This window comes from Cornus florida, unplaced genomic scaffold (genome assembly GCF_030987335.1).
Source record: "Cornus florida cultivar Cherokee Brave unplaced genomic scaffold, ASM3098733v1 CherokeeBrave_3.0.0_Hap2_Chr11, whole genome shotgun sequence".
In the NCBI taxonomy this organism is placed as follows: domain Eukaryota; kingdom Viridiplantae; phylum Streptophyta; class Magnoliopsida; order Cornales; family Cornaceae; genus Cornus; species Cornus florida.
Window position 1 is genome coordinate 94456884 of NW_026775581.1, and position 18702 is coordinate 94475585.

The 18702-nt window shown below is 37.2% G+C and overlaps 1 protein-coding gene across 1 annotated transcript in view; it reads left to right on the top strand.

The window, feature by feature from the left end:
* The window catches only part of LOC132286027 (serine/threonine-protein kinase ATM), a 108480-nt gene that overhangs the window by 76896 nt on the left and 12882 nt on the right, over positions 1–18702 (top strand). Inside the window, exons 54-70 of the mRNA XM_059788281.1 lie at positions 6665–6784; positions 8086–8250; positions 8329–8427; positions 9062–9213; positions 9317–9518; positions 9664–9711; positions 9841–9924; positions 10377–10460; positions 10771–10851; positions 10975–11064; positions 11209–11271; positions 11933–12073; positions 12200–12256; positions 12456–12515; positions 16407–16501; positions 16611–16719; positions 17492–17581. Of these exons, the coding sequence (XP_059644264.1) occupies positions 6665–6784; positions 8086–8250; positions 8329–8427; positions 9062–9213; positions 9317–9518; positions 9664–9711; positions 9841–9924; positions 10377–10460; positions 10771–10851; positions 10975–11064; positions 11209–11271; positions 11933–12073; positions 12200–12256; positions 12456–12515; positions 16407–16501; positions 16611–16719; positions 17492–17581 (1740 nt within the window). The remainder of the gene's footprint in view (positions 1–6664; positions 6785–8085; positions 8251–8328; positions 8428–9061; positions 9214–9316; positions 9519–9663; positions 9712–9840; positions 9925–10376; positions 10461–10770; positions 10852–10974; positions 11065–11208; positions 11272–11932; positions 12074–12199; positions 12257–12455; positions 12516–16406; positions 16502–16610; positions 16720–17491; positions 17582–18702) is intronic.

An 18702-nucleotide genomic window follows, 5' to 3' on the forward strand; every position in this document is an offset into this window, starting at 1 on the left:
GGGCGTAATATGTGAGCAAAACACACACACACCCAAAAACACGAGGCAGCAATGCAAATAACGGTCGAGTAGGAAAAACAAAGGAATAAGGACATTTCCAATTAAGAACGGAAGATGGCATACGATTAATTAAATAACAAGCAGTTAAAACAGCATCGCCCCAAAATGCTTTTGGAAGATGCATATGTATCATCAATGTCCGAATTATTTCAATTAAATGCCTATTTTTCCGTTTGGCTACGCCATTTTGTTGGAGAGTATAAGAACAAGAAGTTTGGTGCAAAATACCACGAGAGTCGCAAAAACTAGAAATAGCACCTTTAACATATTCCATAGCATTATCAGATTGTAAAATGCGTATAACACACCCAAATTGGACCTTAATTTCTTTTACAAATATTTGAAATATGGAAAAAAGTACAGAACGGTCTTTCATTAAAAACAACCAAGTCATCCTTGAATAATCATCAACAAAAGTAACAAAATAAGAAAAACCTGAGTGACTAGTGTGACGAGCAGGACCTCAAATGACCGTATGCACTAATTCAAATAAAGAAGATCGACGATTAACGATACGAGGAGGGAAAGGCACTCTATGGTGCTTACCCAATTGACAAGACTTACAATTTAAAGTAGACACCGACTCAAGGAAAGGTAAAGCAGACTTTAAATACCGCAACGAGGGATGACCTAACCGATAATGCCACTGGTACATAGACATCTAGGAATGTAAAGCAACAGTGGACGGTTTGCAATCCAAATAGTATAGGCCATTTCTGTTACTGCCCCCACCAATCGTCTGTTTCGTGTTGAGGTCCTGAAAGACACAAGACGAAGGATAAAATGTGACAAAACAGTTCAGTGCTTGAGTCAGTTTACTTACAAATAATAAATTAAAGGGAAAATTTGGAACTAATTGCACAGAGGATAAAGAAATGGATGGGGTTAATTGAATTGTTCCCTGGCCAATAATGAAACATGTTCTACCATCAGCAGAGTAACAAAAGATGAGGAACTAGACTTCTGAAAATTAGAAAATAGAGAGGCATCACTTGTGAGATGGGTAGAAGCCCAGAGTCAATAACCCAAGGGGATGCTGAAGTCTATAAATCGAACAAGCATGCAATATTACCTGATTGCGCAAAATTAACCACATTAGTAGAGTTGGGATGTGTCCGGTTGACCAATGCCCTGAACTCAGCTTGTGATAGTGATAGTGTCACAGTGTCACTAGTAGATGCAGGTGATGGTAATACAGAAGTCTGACCAAGAGAGGGATGAGACCCCGTAAGGTCAGAGGAAGACACTGCTTGATTTTAGGGGTGTTCAAAAAATCCGGTAAACCAAAAAACCGGACTGGACCGTACTGAATTGGACGGTTTGGGCTAGTTATATAGCGGTTTGGTTCGGTCATGGGCCCAAAATTATGGAACTGTAATTTTTCGGTCCGATCCTGGATTAGGGTCGTGCTGGACCAAACCATTACTATGTTATATAATATATATATGTATATCATATCCTAAACCCTAAATCAATTAAAGTTCTCACGTGCTCCCTTTCTTTCTTTCGTTCTTTAAATTCCTTATAAATCTCTTTTTAAAAAAGTCAAATTTTTCTTTTCAAATATATTTCAATTTTCTTTCATTTCCTTTCAAATATATCTCAATTTTCTTTCCTTTTTTTCTTCTTAAAATTCTTTTTTTTTTTTTTTCGTATTATATCATTGTTATTTGATATTTTATTTATTTATTTTTAAACTTTGCCCCCTCAAAATTAAAATAAAATAGAAAGAAAATCAACTGAGACCAACAAACCGAACCGAACCAAACCGGTTTTTCGTGGTTTGGCTTGGTTTGGTTCCATGAATATTATGGTTCGGTCTGGTTTCAAAAATTGTGAAACCGTTATAAATGGTTTGGTCCCAAAATACTCCTAATCCGGTCCAAACCGGACCGTGTGCACCCCTACATGATTTGCCCATGCTGGTTTCCATGAAGAGTCCAACAGTTCTCAACAGAATGGTTAGTACCCCTACAGTGGCTGTAGATGCGAGTGTCACTACATCCACGACCACGGCGACTACGACTTCTATCACGGCCACTACCGCCACGAGAACTACCTGAATTTCCACCATATCCTCTGTTGCCACTAGGAGTATCACCCGAATTTCCACCATACCCTCTGTTGCCACTAGGAGTATCACGACCTCTAAAAGACTGTGGAAAAATAGAAGGAATCATCATAGCTGAATTTTCTTTCACTCCAGTGGGCGTCACATGTGATTGTTCTGAAACCCGAAGTAAGCGGGAATAAATGTTACCCAAAGATGGGAGTCCTCCATCACCAGCAAGGATATGATCCCGAATATTATGAAGGTTTGGGTACAAACCAGCAAGAAAAATGGAACAGAAAATTCCTCACGTTGTCACTTGAGAACGTCAAGATCAGTAGTCAAGGGATGGTACTAATTCAACACATCTAACATGCTTTTGAAAGTACTGTAATATTCACCAAGGCCTTAACCAGAGAAGTTAGATTGATGAGAATGGAATATCTTTTCATACAATGAATATATGCGAGAAACATTCGTGTCCATAGAGTAAGTTTCTTTAACTGCATCCCAGATTGCCTTTGCAGTGTTGACCAACATAAAAGTGGATGCAATGGAAGGTTCCATACTGTTCCACAACCAGAACATAACCATATAGTTATCAGTTTCCCAATCCTCATATGTTGCTGATGTTTTTAATGGAGGATCAGTTGTAATAAACTTCAGCTTTCGTCGGGCACCTAAAGAAATCTTTACTGCTTAAGCCCATAGTAAGTAATTGGAATTACTTAATTTCATAGATGTAATTTGTAGCCCGACAGGATCAACATGTGTTGCAAAAGATTTAACTCCAGTAGACCCAGAAGCAACATTTGAATCGTCTTATATGGATTTATGAATATAAAAAGAAGAAAAAAAAAACTTATCTGCGCCAAGTTAAGATGCCAAATCTGTACCAAGGAACCAAAGAAGTTGTTACACCCGAGAAGGCCAGAACATAGTTGAACCAGGAAAAAGAAGAGTCAGAGCAGAACAGACCCGGTCAGTAAATCGGGTCGAACGGGCTGAACCTTGAATCGGGTCAAACGGACCGGACCTTAAATCAGGTCAAACAGGCCGGACCTCAAATCGGGTCGGAACAAATCCGGTTTATGTTAACCTAGATTAGGATAGCGAGAACCTTGTAGCCAAACACTGTTCTTCTTTACAAAGTCTCAGCTCTCCGGCAAGCACGCAGCGGCAGCGACAGCGGCGATGGAATCAACAAGCAGCGATGCACCTCGCGACAGCCGTCGGTGACCAAGCAACGAGCAGCGACGACGACGATAACCGCCGATGACCAAGCAGCGAGCAACGACGACGAGAGAAGGCGGTGAATTCGTTGACAACCAAAACGGCAACAACACGAGCAACCAAACTGGGTTTCAGATCTAAGAACCAAGCAATGAGCAGTGACGACAAGAGAAGGCGGCGAGCTCGTCGACAACCAAAACGGCAACAACTTCACCACCGTCACGAGCTCTGAACAGATCTATACAAGAACAATACAACTGCAATTTCCCACACTCACAATTTCGATCCGCTCTGATACCATGTAGAAATGGAGATTTGTATATAAAGAGAATAGAGAAATAGAGATAGAGAGAGAGAGACAGCGAGAGAGCAAGTTTGGGGCTCAGCCCATATTTTCCATATTTCTTTAACCCTAAAACATAAAGGGGGTTATATACAATACAAGAAAGGCCTATTTACATAATGGCCACAAATCCTATATCTAATTACAATAGGACCCCAGCATAAATACATATATACATATAAGTGTTTTAACATGTTCTAATATGACTATTCCAACAGGAGACAGGCTAATGGTAGCTTATGTGAGGCCTACTATCTTATAGGTGGCAGAGTGTTGGGCATTAAAAAAGAAACAAGAACAACAGATTCTTTTAACTGAAATAAGATAGCGTGGATGATAGGAGCAGCTAGAAAATAAAGAGTTACTAATCGAAGTGCAAGGGATAAATTGGATATATTGCCTTTAGTGACAAAACAGGAGAGCATAGACTTAGGTGGTATTGAAACATAGAACGCAGACTGGTAGGATGATTAGTTTGCATAGAAGGTGAGAGGCAGCAAGGCCGACCAAAATTAACATGGAATGAAGTAATTAAAATGGATATCAAAAAACTAAAATTAGAGGAGACATGACCAATAATAGGATAGAGTGGAAAAAGAAAATTCATGTGGCCAACCCCATTCTTTTGGGAGAAAGTCAAGGATGATGATGATAAATTTCACACAACACAAGTATTTGTGGTTTTGGAGGTTGGAGTCGTATCTGAATAGTCACTGATAACACCTTGTGAAGCTCCTTGAATAGCCATCGAAACTTAAAACTTGGGTTGCTAATCTTCTTTTTTTTTTTGGAAAGTAAGTTTTCAATTAACAAGCCTCAAGGCTACCCAACTACATAAATACAAGGGGCACGCCCAAGGGAAATACAAACAAAATCATTGTATTACCATTTCCACCATTCATGCGAGAAGGGGTAATGGAAGATTATGGTATTCAAGGCTCTATAACCATAGTTAAAAACTATACAAGTCAACCTGGTATAAAGTAAATACAGTAACCTGTAGTACCTGTTCATATTGAATCTGAGAGCTATACAAACAAGGAGGAAACTACAAAGGCCATCAGCAACCAGGAATTTCAGAGAGCAAAAGGATAAAGCTAATGCTTGAATATTGACTTTAGCAACTTCCATTCTTTTTGTAACCATTGATCAGTTTAAGAAAATTTTAAAGCCTTCGGTTCCCACTTTATCTCTAACCAAAGACACAATATCTCTATAGAGGGTGATATCATACTTGTATCTGTTAGATAACATCCTCTGATCTCGTTCCATCCACAGCATATACACACTAGCAGCCACCATGAGCTTAATTGTTGTATTCTTCAAGGATCGAGCGTTTAAAGAAGTAGATCTTCATTCCAATAGATCAAAAAGGTTATCAGTAAGCCACTAAATACCCGTTTTAGCTGCACATGCCCGCCAAATTCTGTTAGTGAAGCTGACATTGAAAGAAGAGATGGGGATGGCTTTCAGTCTTCTCTCTGCAAAACACACGACTCACATTCTGAATTAAGCCAAATTTTTGGAGCCTATCCAGAGAAAAAAGTCTCTGTTTGGCTGCCATCCACAAAATCAAAGTGTCTAGGAATGTTACCCATGAACCATGACATCTGAAACCAGGAAACCTTAGGTGCTGAAATCTGTAAGCATTCCACAGAGAAGCTATAGAATAATTGCTGCCAGTAACAGACCAACTGATGGAATTTCTTCTCAATATATCAGGTTTGAAAGCTGGGGGAATTTCTTTAGCAATTTCCTTTATCTCCCTCAGTCTAGCATTAGGCCAATACCAATTGTCAATGTGCATAACTTGTGGAACAACTGTACATTATGGTCTCTCCTTTTGATTCAGCAAATGATACCGGAGGGGTGCGGATGGTCAAATCATAATAAAGTTTTTCTGCCATCCCAAATTTTATATTTCATGAAAGGCCTGACAATGTTTCTCATTCTTATGATCTTCTTACAGCACCAGGACCAGTCTCCCTTCAGTTTTCACCACCAAACCCTTTGATTCCTCTGCACATGAAGTGTAATTCACTTGACCCATAAAGATTCTTTCTGGTTAATACAAAGCTGCCAGAAAAGCTTAGCAATTGCAGCCTTATTCCGAGTGCAAAGGTCCTTAAGGCCAATTCCACCTTCAGTTTTAGGCAAACATAAATCACTCCAAGCAATATTAACACCACCAGCAGCTAAGGATGTGTCTTACCTGAAAAAATTTCTCAGAACCTGCTCAATGTTCTGCATCACCTTTTTGGGAAGGATGTAAACAGAACTCCAGTAAATTTAAATAGCAAAAAGAACTGAGTTGAGGAGCTGCAATCTACCAGAAAAAGAAAGCCAAGTAGTGGTCCAAGATTGAACTCTTCTAGTGATTTTCTCTACCAGCTCCTGGCACTGATAAGCTCTGACCCTTTAAGAGACTCTAATGGAATTCCAAGATACTTGAAAGGGAATGTTCCCTCTGTATACCCTGTAGCTTGAAGAATTCTATTCTTATGCTGCTCATTTACACCAGAGAATAAAGCAAAGGAATTCAAAGGATTAGGAGAGAGGCCAGCCACAACAAAAAAGTATTCAAATTTTCTTTAATAACCTCAATGCTTCTGGGGTTTTCATCACTAAACACCAAGAGATCGTCAGCAAAACAAATATGAACATGTTCAATCTGTGGCATTATCAGTGAGGTTTGAATCTTGGGTCAGTGGAGGCTAAGTTCAACATACTAGTCAACACTTCCATTACAATTACACAATGGTAGGGTGAGAGAGGGTCACCCTACCTAATTCCTCCGGAACTACTGAATAACCCACAAAGATCCCGTTAACTGCTATAGAGAACTTAGGAGTTGAGATACAAGTTTAAACCAAAAGACCATTTTGTCAGTTGGGTTGCTAATCTAGTAATAAGTTTCTTTGAATTGTTGCTAATAAAGTTTATGCTAATTTTATGCCATTTTCTGATTCCTTTCTCAGGTCTTTTATCATCTTGGCATGGCATGGGATTTGCGTTGGATAGCTTCTTGTGAAAAGCTGAATTCTTATACAGAGATGCGAAGTTCGTTATCTGAACCCGTGATCCCTTCCATGGACCAGGTATTATATTTGTTGAGCTCTCTTCCATAATTATCTTATATCATATTCAATGTATTCTAAATACACCCAACGCACTGATTTTGAGTACATCATTCCAATGCTCGAGATAAACCAACAGTTTTGCATATAAAGTCCCTACTTTGTCCCATCTGCAAACATTCAAAAGTCACAAGAAAATGATGCACTTAGGTCTCTCTATAATATATTTCCATCGATATACCTAATAAACGTGTAACACAACTTGGAGACCTATAATATTTCCAACTAAGGAATCTCAAATTGTTAAATATCTAGAGATAATTAGTTCTAGAACACATGTAATAGGATCTTACTTCAGAGTGAAGAAAGCTGTGAAAATATTTTTGGACTAAAAAGGTAACTTAGAAGTTGGTAAGAAAGGTTAAATAATGTATATGATGATTTGTATGCCAAAGTTTGTATGAAGCTGATAAAAATAGTTGTTTCATTTTCTTGGTTATTTATGTGTTCAAATGTAAATTATTTAACAACCTCAAGTAATAACTCGCTGAACCCTGCTTAATGTTTCCATTAGAGGATTTTAGCTTGATCCCTTATGCTCCGTTTGGTATGAGGGATGGAAGGGAGAGGGGGAGGGGTGGATGAGGCATCTCCAGATAAGTGATGGTGTCTCCCTCACTTTTTGTTTGGTTGAGTAGAAGGAATAATGGAAGGGATGAATGATGTTACACCTCTCTTTTTTTGGTTGGAAGGAAGGAAAGGAGAGATTTTATATGCTGCTTATTACCAGTATACTCTCATTATATAAACTAATACAAGGTACATTTAACAAAATAATTTGGTAAATAATTGTAGGGTAAAAATGGTTCTCTATTTTTGTAGATTCTTTTATTTTTTTCCCCTCCTTACTTAGGAGGGATTAAAAACGTGAGGTAGGAGGGATGAAGCATCCCTCCTTGCTTCCTCCCTCTCTTCCCTTCCTTCCAACCAAACGATGGAAGCTTCTTCTATCCTTCCTCTCTTCCATCTTTCCTTCAAACCAAACAAAGCGATAATGTGATATTGATGAGGTTATCCTATTTTTGTAAAAAGAAAGCTTTGTGTAGTTGTGACTTCTGTTGGGATCCTCACTGTCATGTTCATAAAGATTATATGGTAGGCTATTTAATTACTCCAGATCACCATATTCAAGTAAAATATAATTTGGTTTTGGTTGCATAAAAATAAAAAATAATAGAAATGGAAGGGAGATTAAATGAAAACTAGGGGAAAAAGTTCAAATTTTCTGAACTCCTAAAAGTTGATTTTGAATCTCCATCTAGTTGTCATGGCTAAATGTGGATTGGAGCTGCATTTTGGAACGAGCACAACTGCATATGAATTTGTTAGAGCCGTTCATAGCATTCAGAAGAGTCGTACTTGAAATTTTGAGTTGTACGGATTGTACAGTGCAACATCTTTTGGAATCTGCATCCACTCTTCGCAAGGTATCATCTTGAAGTTTGCATTTCTTCCAAAATAGTAAACTTGTCACATTGTCTGATATGTTATTTTATGTTTTTTAGGGTTCTCGATTTTCTCAGGCTGCTGCGGCATTGCATGAGTTTAAGTTCCTCAGTGCTGGAACAGTAGAGCAACATTCTGACTTGTATTGGCTTGGAAGGGTATGAATGAATTTTCTGATTTTCCTTTAAAAATCATTAGAACATCAGTGGTATTCTTCTGTGCCTTCAGTTATCCTCTAAACCTATTTGACAGCTACAAAATTAGTAAAGTTGACCATTCATGCTCACTGGCCTTTTCGCCAACATAAACTAGTTGATCCTGCTTGATAAGCTGCAGCTGAATCCCCAAGTTAATTCATTGTTGTCAGACAGCTTGTTCCCTAGCTTTACATTATTTTGCCAGCCATCTGATGAACTAACTACAAAGTATCAGCAACTTCCCAGAGTCTTTTTGGAAGCCTCATATTCATTCGTCATTGTGTCATAGCAACTTGATACAAGCAAGGGTTCACAGCGTACTTGAATACCCTCTATTGTTTTTATCATGAATGATATGTTTAATCTGTTAAAAACTTGGAACTGGTGTGTCATCTCATATGAGGACCGCAGTATTGTTGATACCCTTTCCTTAGATCATATAATGATCCTTATCATGCAACTAGTATTTAACTTTAATCTCAGTATAACAATAGTGTCGAATCTCTAGTTTATACATCTGTTTCTTCAGTAATTCTGAGTTTTGCTTCTACAAAATGGCTATTTCCATTAATATGGTATTTTGGTACAATGGCAGCTTGAAGAAGCTAAGCTTTTGCGTGCACAAGGTCAGATTGACATGGCAATAAACCTAGCAAAATATATCTCACAAAATTATCAGTCAAGTGAAGAGGCTTCAGATGTATATCGATTAGTTGGAAAGTGGCTTGCAGAAACTCGATCTAGCAAGTCAGTTTTACATTTTGTATATTAGCACACACTCATGCTGCCATATTTATGTTGAAGAAATGATTTATTTATTTGGCATTTTGTACATGCGATGATCATGCAGCTCGAGAACTATATTAGAAAAATATCTGAAACGTTCAGTTATACTTGCTGAGGATCACAAGGGGACAGACAAGAAGTCCATTGCAAGGCAAAGCCAAACACATTTCCATCTTTCACACTATGCAGATGCCCTATTTAGAAGTTATGAGGAAAGATTCAACTCTAATGAATGGCAAGCAGCAATGAGATTAAGGAAACACAAGGTACTTTAACTTATAAGAATTTTAGAATATCAAAATAACAATATGAAAGACTGCGAGCAAGCAAGAAAGAAATAAAGAAAAATAATGAGTTGCTAAATCAAGATGTTATTTTACAAACAACATGGGTCATGTTCTTATTTTGCAGACAAAAGAGTTGGAAGCACTCATTAGGCGGTTAAAAGGTTCATCAAAGGCAAGTCTCAGTTACTTGTCTATTTACTTTTGATTAATCACCAGCAATGGGCACTGTTGGAAGAGAATAAAAATGATTCCTTAGTTATTTCAGATTTGTGATATATGATTTTTCTTATATGGTTCTTAGGGAGAGAAAACTGACTATTCAGTAAAGATACAAGAGTTGCAAAAGCAACTTGCAATGGACAAAGACGAGGCTGAAAAATTGCAGGTACAATTGTAGAATAAAATCTGAAGAATCTAATATTCTCTTAAACTGCATGTATGATCATATCATCATAGAATCAAAAATCGCAGGTACATGAACCTTTCTGAACAATAATGACAGAAGCTTGTTAAACATTTTTTTTTATATACGATATGATATTCTTGTTATATTTATATATATATCAATTGATACATTCTCATATGACTCATTTGATGGTGGAAATACATCCAATATTTCTATCCCCGAGTCATATGAATGTAAATACATGTTTGATATCTGAAAGTTTACATTCCATACTGGAGACCCTGTACATGTATGGACCAGTTGATTTGTGCTCTGATAGCTAAGTTTCATTCTTTAGCATATGTCGAAATCATGGTTTCTTTTTTATTTTATAAGTTTTACTGATATCTAACTCAAGCTGATTACCCCTTTTGTCTGCCTCAACTATTTAGGGTGACAGGGATAATTTCCTCAGCGTAGCACTGGAGGGATATAAATGTTGCTTGGTCATAGGTGACAAATATGATGTAAGAGTGGTAAGTACTTATTGACCAGGTTAATATTTTTTGATGCTTACTGATTGCATAAATGGTTACTGATAAATGAAATGAGCTCAAGATTATAAATGATTAGTTTGATAGAGTTTGGAGCAACAATTCATTATTGCCTCTAGAAAGCAAGTGAAAATCATTGCCGGTATGAGTAGGGTTCCACTTGTACGATACCTTCTTGACCTTACCTCAACTCTACTCTCCAATCTCACTGCTCATTTTCAAAGTGAACTTTCTTTTAAAGCTTATGTCAAGAAAGCCTATGTCCGTATGAACATGATTTTTGTTCTTTCAGGTATTTCGACTGGTTTCCTTGTGGTTCAGTCTTCCTTATAGACAAATAGTCGTAAATGGCATGCTCAGCACTATCAAAGAGGTAAACAAGGAATGTTATTTGTAGAATAGATTAATTATAAAGATATTTAAATCCCATTTTCACAGGTAGGTTGTCCAATATGTGATTGTCGGTAATTTTATTTCCTATCCAAACATATTGCAGGTTCAGTCTTACAAATTTATACCACTAGTATACCAAATTGCTTCACGAATGGGTAGCTCAAAAGATGGTCAAGGACCTCATAGTTTCCAGGTGTAAAAACCAAAGCAGTTTTTCTTGTTATTTTCTAATTCTATATATTTCCTTTTTTATTTCAATTTTGGTTTCAGCTCATATTCTTGTAACTTTTCAAAGAAGTTTAGAGTTCATTTTGGTCTGAATTACCAATTTGTGCAGTTTGCTTTGGTTTCTCTTGTGAAGAAAATGGCTATTGACCATCCGTATCATACAATCTTTCAGGTACTTTAGCTAAACAATTCAACTATCCTCGTGTGACTAGGTAAAGATGTTTGTTCTTTTAAATCAAGGACTTCTCATTGCTTCGTGTTAAATTTTGGATGCGGAAATAAGAAATGCAAATAGGAAAAGGGAAGAGAGAAAGATGGAGAACACAGGCATATACATGGTTCGGCACTAAGGCCTACATCCATGGACAAAGAGCCACTGAGGGCTACATTTTTATTATTTAGATATATTTTGCTTGAGTACAAAGAGCCTATATATAGGCACGGTAAAGATAAGAAAATATGGAAGGTGTACAATAGTCAAAGGAGGCACCGTGATTGGTGGAGGATTTTGCTCCACCAAGGAAATTGACCAGATCACCATGATTGGTGGAGGATTTTGCTCCACGATTATATAGAAATATTTATATATTTCGACACTTAATTTGGACAAAGAAAATACTTTTCTATCAAATACGCCTAGTCAAAGTTAAAAAGAGATTACTGAAATCCTCATGTCACCTGAATTAAACAATAGGACAGACAAGTTAATTTAGTTTTAATAATGAGTAGGTTGAATGCATTTTAGATACTTCTTCGTCTTTATGATTTATATATTTTTTGTATGGATTTGTTTATTCCTTTATTCATTTGTTTATTTACTGACTCTGTCCCAGCTTCTTGCTCTGGCAAATGGTGATCGGATCAGGGATAAGCAGCGTAGTAGAAACTCATTTGTGGTGGATATGGACAAAAAGCTTGCAGCGGAAAACCTCTTAAAAGAATTATCTTCATATCATGGAGATATTATCAGACAGGTAATTCCTTTTCCATTTTGATTTTTCATTTTATTTGTTTCTGACTTTTTTTTTTTTTTTTTTTTTTTTTCCGTCTTAAATTTGTGGAGTGTTCTTTAAATGAGATGATTTCTTATTATCATCTAGATGAAACAAATGGTGGAAATTTACATCAAACTTGCTGAACTAGAAACAAAGAGAGAGGTTAGTCATATGGCTGTATTTTTTTCTTTTCTTTTCCCCTTTTTGTTCTTATTTCATTGTTTACTGCCTTCACTTCTTTTCTTTTCTTTTTTTTCGTTTTGGTCATTATAATCTTAGTTACTTCACTATGCTCAGTTCCCACTATCAGGAGCAATTTGTACAGTTTTGTTGGAACCTACTAACTAGATCATGTCAACAGGATACCAATAAAAAGGTTGCTCTACCCAGAGAGATTCGTAGTCTTCGACAGCTTGAACTAGTAAGTACTAATAATGATCAGTAATTCTCAGTATTATCATTTTGTTCAACAGTGATCATTGACCATTGTTTCAAAATTGTTCTCATAATTAGAGAGATTGTATAGAAGACAAAAAGATGTGGATAATTTTAAATCGCAGGAGCTATTGGATAGGTACAGTAGAAGTGTCTATTAATGAAAGTAATCTTCAAGAAAGTAGATTCCTGCAAGATGACCCGGTCAAGATGATGGTGAAAACACAAAAACCAGATTGATGGGATACATTTTTCAAGCAAAAAATGTTCTCTTTTGTCATATAAACTGAAAACTCTTTTTAACGTCAAATCAGAAACTTGAACTTTGTGTCTGATGTAAGTAGATGCAGCAGAAGCACTGATCTGAGATATAAAGGCAACACCAATCTGACAAGAGGGGACTAGGTTCTTACTTGTAACAAAAGAAGATAATAAAGTTCTGAATCTGGAAAATCAGATCTGGAACAATAGAGAAAACAGCTCCAGATCGCTGGCCTCTCGCACGAAGTGCAGCAGTAGAGGGATTGGACCGCGCCGCAGGGTCGACTCCTCAAACCCTAGCCTCCAATGCCTGAAACCCTAGCTGTGGTGAGAGCATCAATTCTGGCTCCAGATTATGTCTTCATAAATCATCCTCCCCGAAGGCAGCCGCTCTCTTTCTTTTTATACTATCCTAAGAAGGCTACTTCAGAGTTTTGCACATAAACCCCAAAAATAAAAGAAACTTTTCTAATACTCCATCCACTTAACTTCTATTATAAAATCAACCCCAAATATCCCAAGACAGTCTGAAATTAACCCAAACTAAAACATTCAAAATATGAAATTACTAAAGTACCCCTAGACTACATTATTTGTTGAAAATCACCCCAACACTACACATACTATACATATTTTACATAAATTCGCATCATTCTCCCCCTGTTAGGAAGAACTTGCCTCGGTGCGGGTTGCTACTTTTGCGGCCTTGGACATTTCGTCATCAAGCTTCATAAATTCCTCATCATTTATTCACGAGTTCTCATATTTTCCCTACCCAATTGACAAGGAATCAGAAGTAAGTACCAGCTCTTGTCTTCATTTCTTGCACATGGATTACTCTCTCAACCTTATCTTTACTTCCAATACGAGGACTTGATGGCTCACTTTTATTTCCACCAATTTCTGCCCCTAAGTCACCATGAAAACTATAGAGATCGGCCACATTGAAAATGGGAGATATGTCTAGGCCTTGGGGAAGTTCCACCTCATAGGCATTTTCACCGAACTTGCATAAAATTTTGCACGGGCCAATCTTTTTGCTCTTCAGTTTATGATAAGTGCCAACAGGAAACCTTTCTTTTCAAAGAAAAACCATAACCCAATCTCCAACTTGGAACTCTTTGAACCTCCGATGATGATCAGCAACCTCTTTATAATGTTGATTCATTTCTATCAACTTTTCCCGGAGCTCTTCGTGTACCTTCTTTAGATTTTCAGCATAAGCAATAGCATCATCACTAACTCGTGTCTGATTTGATACATCCACAAGATCGACAACCTGATTTGGATTCCTTCCATACACCACAACGGACTCTTCCCAATTGATCTATTAATGGTACTGTTATAAGCAAATTCAGCTTGTGGTAAGGTCAAATCCCATTGTCAAATGTTGTCCTTAGCAAGGCACCGCAATAAATTGCCTAAGCTGCGGTTTACTACCTCTGTTTGGCCATTCGTTTGGGGGTGATATGCACTGCTGTATTGCAATTTAGCTGTCAGCAACTTCCACAGAGTCTTCCAAAAATGGCTAAGAAATTTTGTGTTCCGATCTGATGTGATAAACTTTGGCAAGCCATGTAGTCTGACAACTTCCCGAAAGAACAAATTTGCCATGTGAGTTGCATCCAATGTCTTTCTACATGCAATGAAATGTGCCATTTTAGAAAATCGATCAACAACAACAAATATAGAATCAACACCCCTTGCTGTCCGTGGCAACCCCAACACAAAATCCATGCTTAACATCAACCCATGGAGCTGTGGGAATCGGTAAAGGAGTGTACAAGCCTGTGTTTTGCTGCTGCCCTTTAGAAACTTGGCATATGCGACACCTATCTACATGCCTATATACATCTCACCGCATTGTTGGCCAAAAGTATCGTTCGATTACTAAATGTATTATTTTGTCCCTTCCAAAATGTACTCCAAGGCCACCTCCATGCAATTCGGAAATCAATAACTCCCTTAGAGAACCATCAGGTATGCACAATTTTGCTCCTTTAAACAAGTAACCATCATTGATAACAAATTCAGCACATACTTCGTTGTCTCTAGTTGCATGCTTGTCAAGTATTCCTCGAAAATAAGGGTCCTCCATGTAGTGCTCCTGGATCACCTCCAGTCCCACAACATTTGTAGACATTGTTTTCAACAAGTAAACTCTTCTACTCAAAGCATCAGCCACCTTATTCTGCAAACCAGCCTTGTGTTTAAGAGAGAAAGTGTACTCTTGTAGGAATGGCACCCACTTAGCATGCCTTCAATTTAATTTCCTTTGGGAATTGAGGAACCGCAAGGCTTCACGGTCTGAATGCAAGATAAACTCCCGTTGAATCAAGTAATGACGCCAAAACTTCAATGCTTGAACAATAGCATAAAACTCAATGTCATAAGTGGAATAATTTTGTCGAGCTCCATTGAGTTTCTCACTAAAGTAAGCAACCAGATGCCCCTCTTGGCTTAAGACACCTCCAATTCCAATCTTTGAAGCATCACAGTCTACCTCAAAATTTTTGTTGAAGTCTGGTAGTGCAAGTATTGGAGCTTGTGCCATCATCTGCTTGATCCTTTGAAAGCTTTCCTTGGCTTCTCGACCAATTGAACCTTCCCCCCTTGAGACATTCTGTAATTGGAGCTACTATGGCACTGAAATTCTTAATACATCTCCGGTAAAAAGTAGCTAAACCATGGAAGCTTCTGATCTCTGTTAAAGTGATTGGATCAACTTCAACGCCTTTGGCTGAGACAACAAATCCCAAGAACTCCAATCTGTCCACCATAAATCTGCACTTTTTCAAGTTTGCATAAAGCTGGTTTTGTCTCAAAAGTTGTAGAACAGCCTTCAAATTTTCAGCGTGAGTTCTTTCATCCTTGCTGTAAATCAAAATATCATTGAAGTAGACCACCACGAACTTCCCAATGTAAGGTTTCAACACCTGATTCATGAATCTCATGAAAGTACTAGGAGCATTTGATAGGCCAAATGGCATAACTAGCCATTCATAAAGTCCCTCCTTGGTCTTAAATGCCGTTTTCCACTCATCCCCTTCTCGGATTCTTATTTGGTGATACCCACTCGTCAAATCAATCTTGGAGAAGACTTTGGAACCTGATAGCATATCCAGCATATCATCCAATCTTGGTATTGGAAATCTGTATTTTATTGTAATCTCATTTATAGCTCTGCTGTCCACACACATCCTCCAAAATCCATCCTTCTTCGGCGTAAGCAAAGCGGGCACAGCACAAGGACTTAGAGTCTCTCTGATAAGGCCTTTCTTGAGAATCAGGTGTTTCATGTGCCTCTTCTCAAACAAGTATTCAGCTTATGTCTTCTATTGGTGCCTCTTCTCAAACAAGTTCAATCAGGTGTTTTATCTTAAAGCATGCTACTCTGTCACATATTCAATCAGGTGTTTCATGTGCCTCTTCTCAAACAAGTATTCAGCTTATGTCTTCTATAAATTAAGCAGATCTTCACACTATTTTCATCCCCTTTGAATTGATAACTTCATTTAATTTCCCTTTGCTCTATTGATATTTTATAGCTCTTTCTTTTTATCTTGTAATGGAGTTAGTGTTCCAAAGGACCTCTGTAATAACTTTGTCTCCTCAGGTACCTGTAGTGACATCTACTTTTCCGGTTGATCGTAGCTGTCGATATCATGAAGGCTCTTTCCCACACTTTAAAGGAATATCAGATTCAATCATGTATGTCTTATCAACAGATGGATCAGAATCATCAGATCAATTTTAGTTTCTTTTTATTTGTCGCTTACCAATCTTTGCTGCTGATGTTTGTTCATATTGGTGAAAATAGGGTAATGAACGGTATAAATGCTCCAAAGGTGGTCGAATGCCTAGGTTCTGATGGTAACAAATATCGACAACTAGCAAAATCTGGAAATGATGACCTGAGACAAGATGCTGTATGAATCCAAACTATATGCTTGCTCTTTAATTTTCATTTGTGACATCTAACACTAGAATGGATATGTTAGATTGAATATTCTAAGAGTGTAATGTGTTTGACTATTGTGAAAGAAAAGGACCAATGAGGAAGGGAGTATTATGAGGAAGAGTATTATGAGGAACAGAGCTGATATAAACTCTCAGCTTCTATGAGACTGGGAATATATAATGAATTTACACTCAAGTACAAATGTATGAAAGTAAATCCAGAAGAAACAATTGGAAGAAAATAAATCAAAAAATAATACATATTGCATGACTTCATTCTCCTGTCATAAAAGAATAAATTCCTCTGAGCTAGTGATGTAAGAGAATACAAGTTCTAAATTTTATCACTTTTGGGAAAGAACAATGCTCAAGCTTAACCAGTTTTTTGACAATACATATTGCATGACTTCATTCTCCTGTCATACTTCCTACATCTCCACTTTCAGTAAGCCATACGTTATGTATACCTACCCATTCATGTAAGCCATACGTTTTGTATACCTACCCATTCACACTCATAAGGTGCCGTTTACATTTTAATTTATATGGTACCCACAAGTGCTGTAATGTTTATCAAAGACTCTTAACTTTAGGTTTTCTAGTGAGGGTTTTGCCTATTGTCTTTAGTGGTTGAATAGTGTACAGCTTAACATGAGTTAATTAACTATATTCTTTCCTGTCCTATAAGAAGCCCCAATTTAATTTGTCTATGCTGACATTGAAATATTGAATGATATGCAGGTAATGGAACAATTTTTTAGTTTGGTTAACACTTTCTTACAGAACCATCGGGATACATGGAAAAGGAAATTAGGGATTCGTACATACAAGGTATTATATATTTCATTTGATTTTAGCAAGGCATGGTATTGCTTCTTTAATGGAAATCTTGGCTTCAGATTGCAAGACTTACAAATTTGGATGGTTTTCTCGATTAGTTTGGGCCTTTTTTTTTGGATATGATGGCATATCTTCCTTTTGAATAGTTTTTTATTCCTTGGCTTTATGTATGGGGTTTTGGATATCATTTAGAAAGAGTGCATGTGTTCCAATGTTCTTATCCTATTAAATTATTGACTTCTTTGGACTCTGGCCACCAAGATTGTGTAATGTGCCTTTAGGTATTCAAATTTACAGTTAATCGCTTTCTCCAAATTTTATTTTACTTTGGACCTTTACCAAGTCTGGAATGGAAGACAGTTTCTGTAAAAACTTCAAATCATCTTTCTTTTCCTTCTCTTTTTCTTGTGTGCATGTGTTGACTGTGCTTTTTATTTGTAATTACTTGCCTTGAAGTTCTATTTGCAACTTTGTTACATGTATATGTGATTGCTTCATGATTACCGTTGTCGTTTAATTGATCCACTAAAGAAACACTTGTGAACCTTCTAGTTCTATGCCTACTTATTTATTTGATCTCCATTAAATTCTTCAATTTGCTTCCTGAATCAAATAATTAAATAAACATCGCAGTAATTTGCACCACAGGTACTTCACAGTTCACACACTTGCAGAGAGTAGGGTACATAAAATTGTGGTTTTTTCACATGGTCGCAACACACACAATTGAGAATATAATGTATATATCACCCTATACAGATCGGTAGATGTAGAAGCCAAAGAATATTGCTTGAGATACGGGTAGAAAATATTCTACAACCGTAACAACCTACATGTGCTAAACTTATTGTTTATGTAACTGTTAAAGTGTTAACCCAGCTTCCTCTAAAAAAACCCATGGTGATAAATCAAGGGTTTGTCAAGTTGTGCTATAAGTGCTAGGTTGTGTGAGGCTTTGTAGAAAAGTCATCAAGCTGAGGCATTGATAGCAAAAGAGTTAGCTAAAGAGTTTTAATAAGACGAAAAATGATGACCAAACTACTTGCGGAAAAAATTTTGATGGCTAAATCGAGAAGATGTCATACCATGCTTGGTCAACTAATGACGGATGC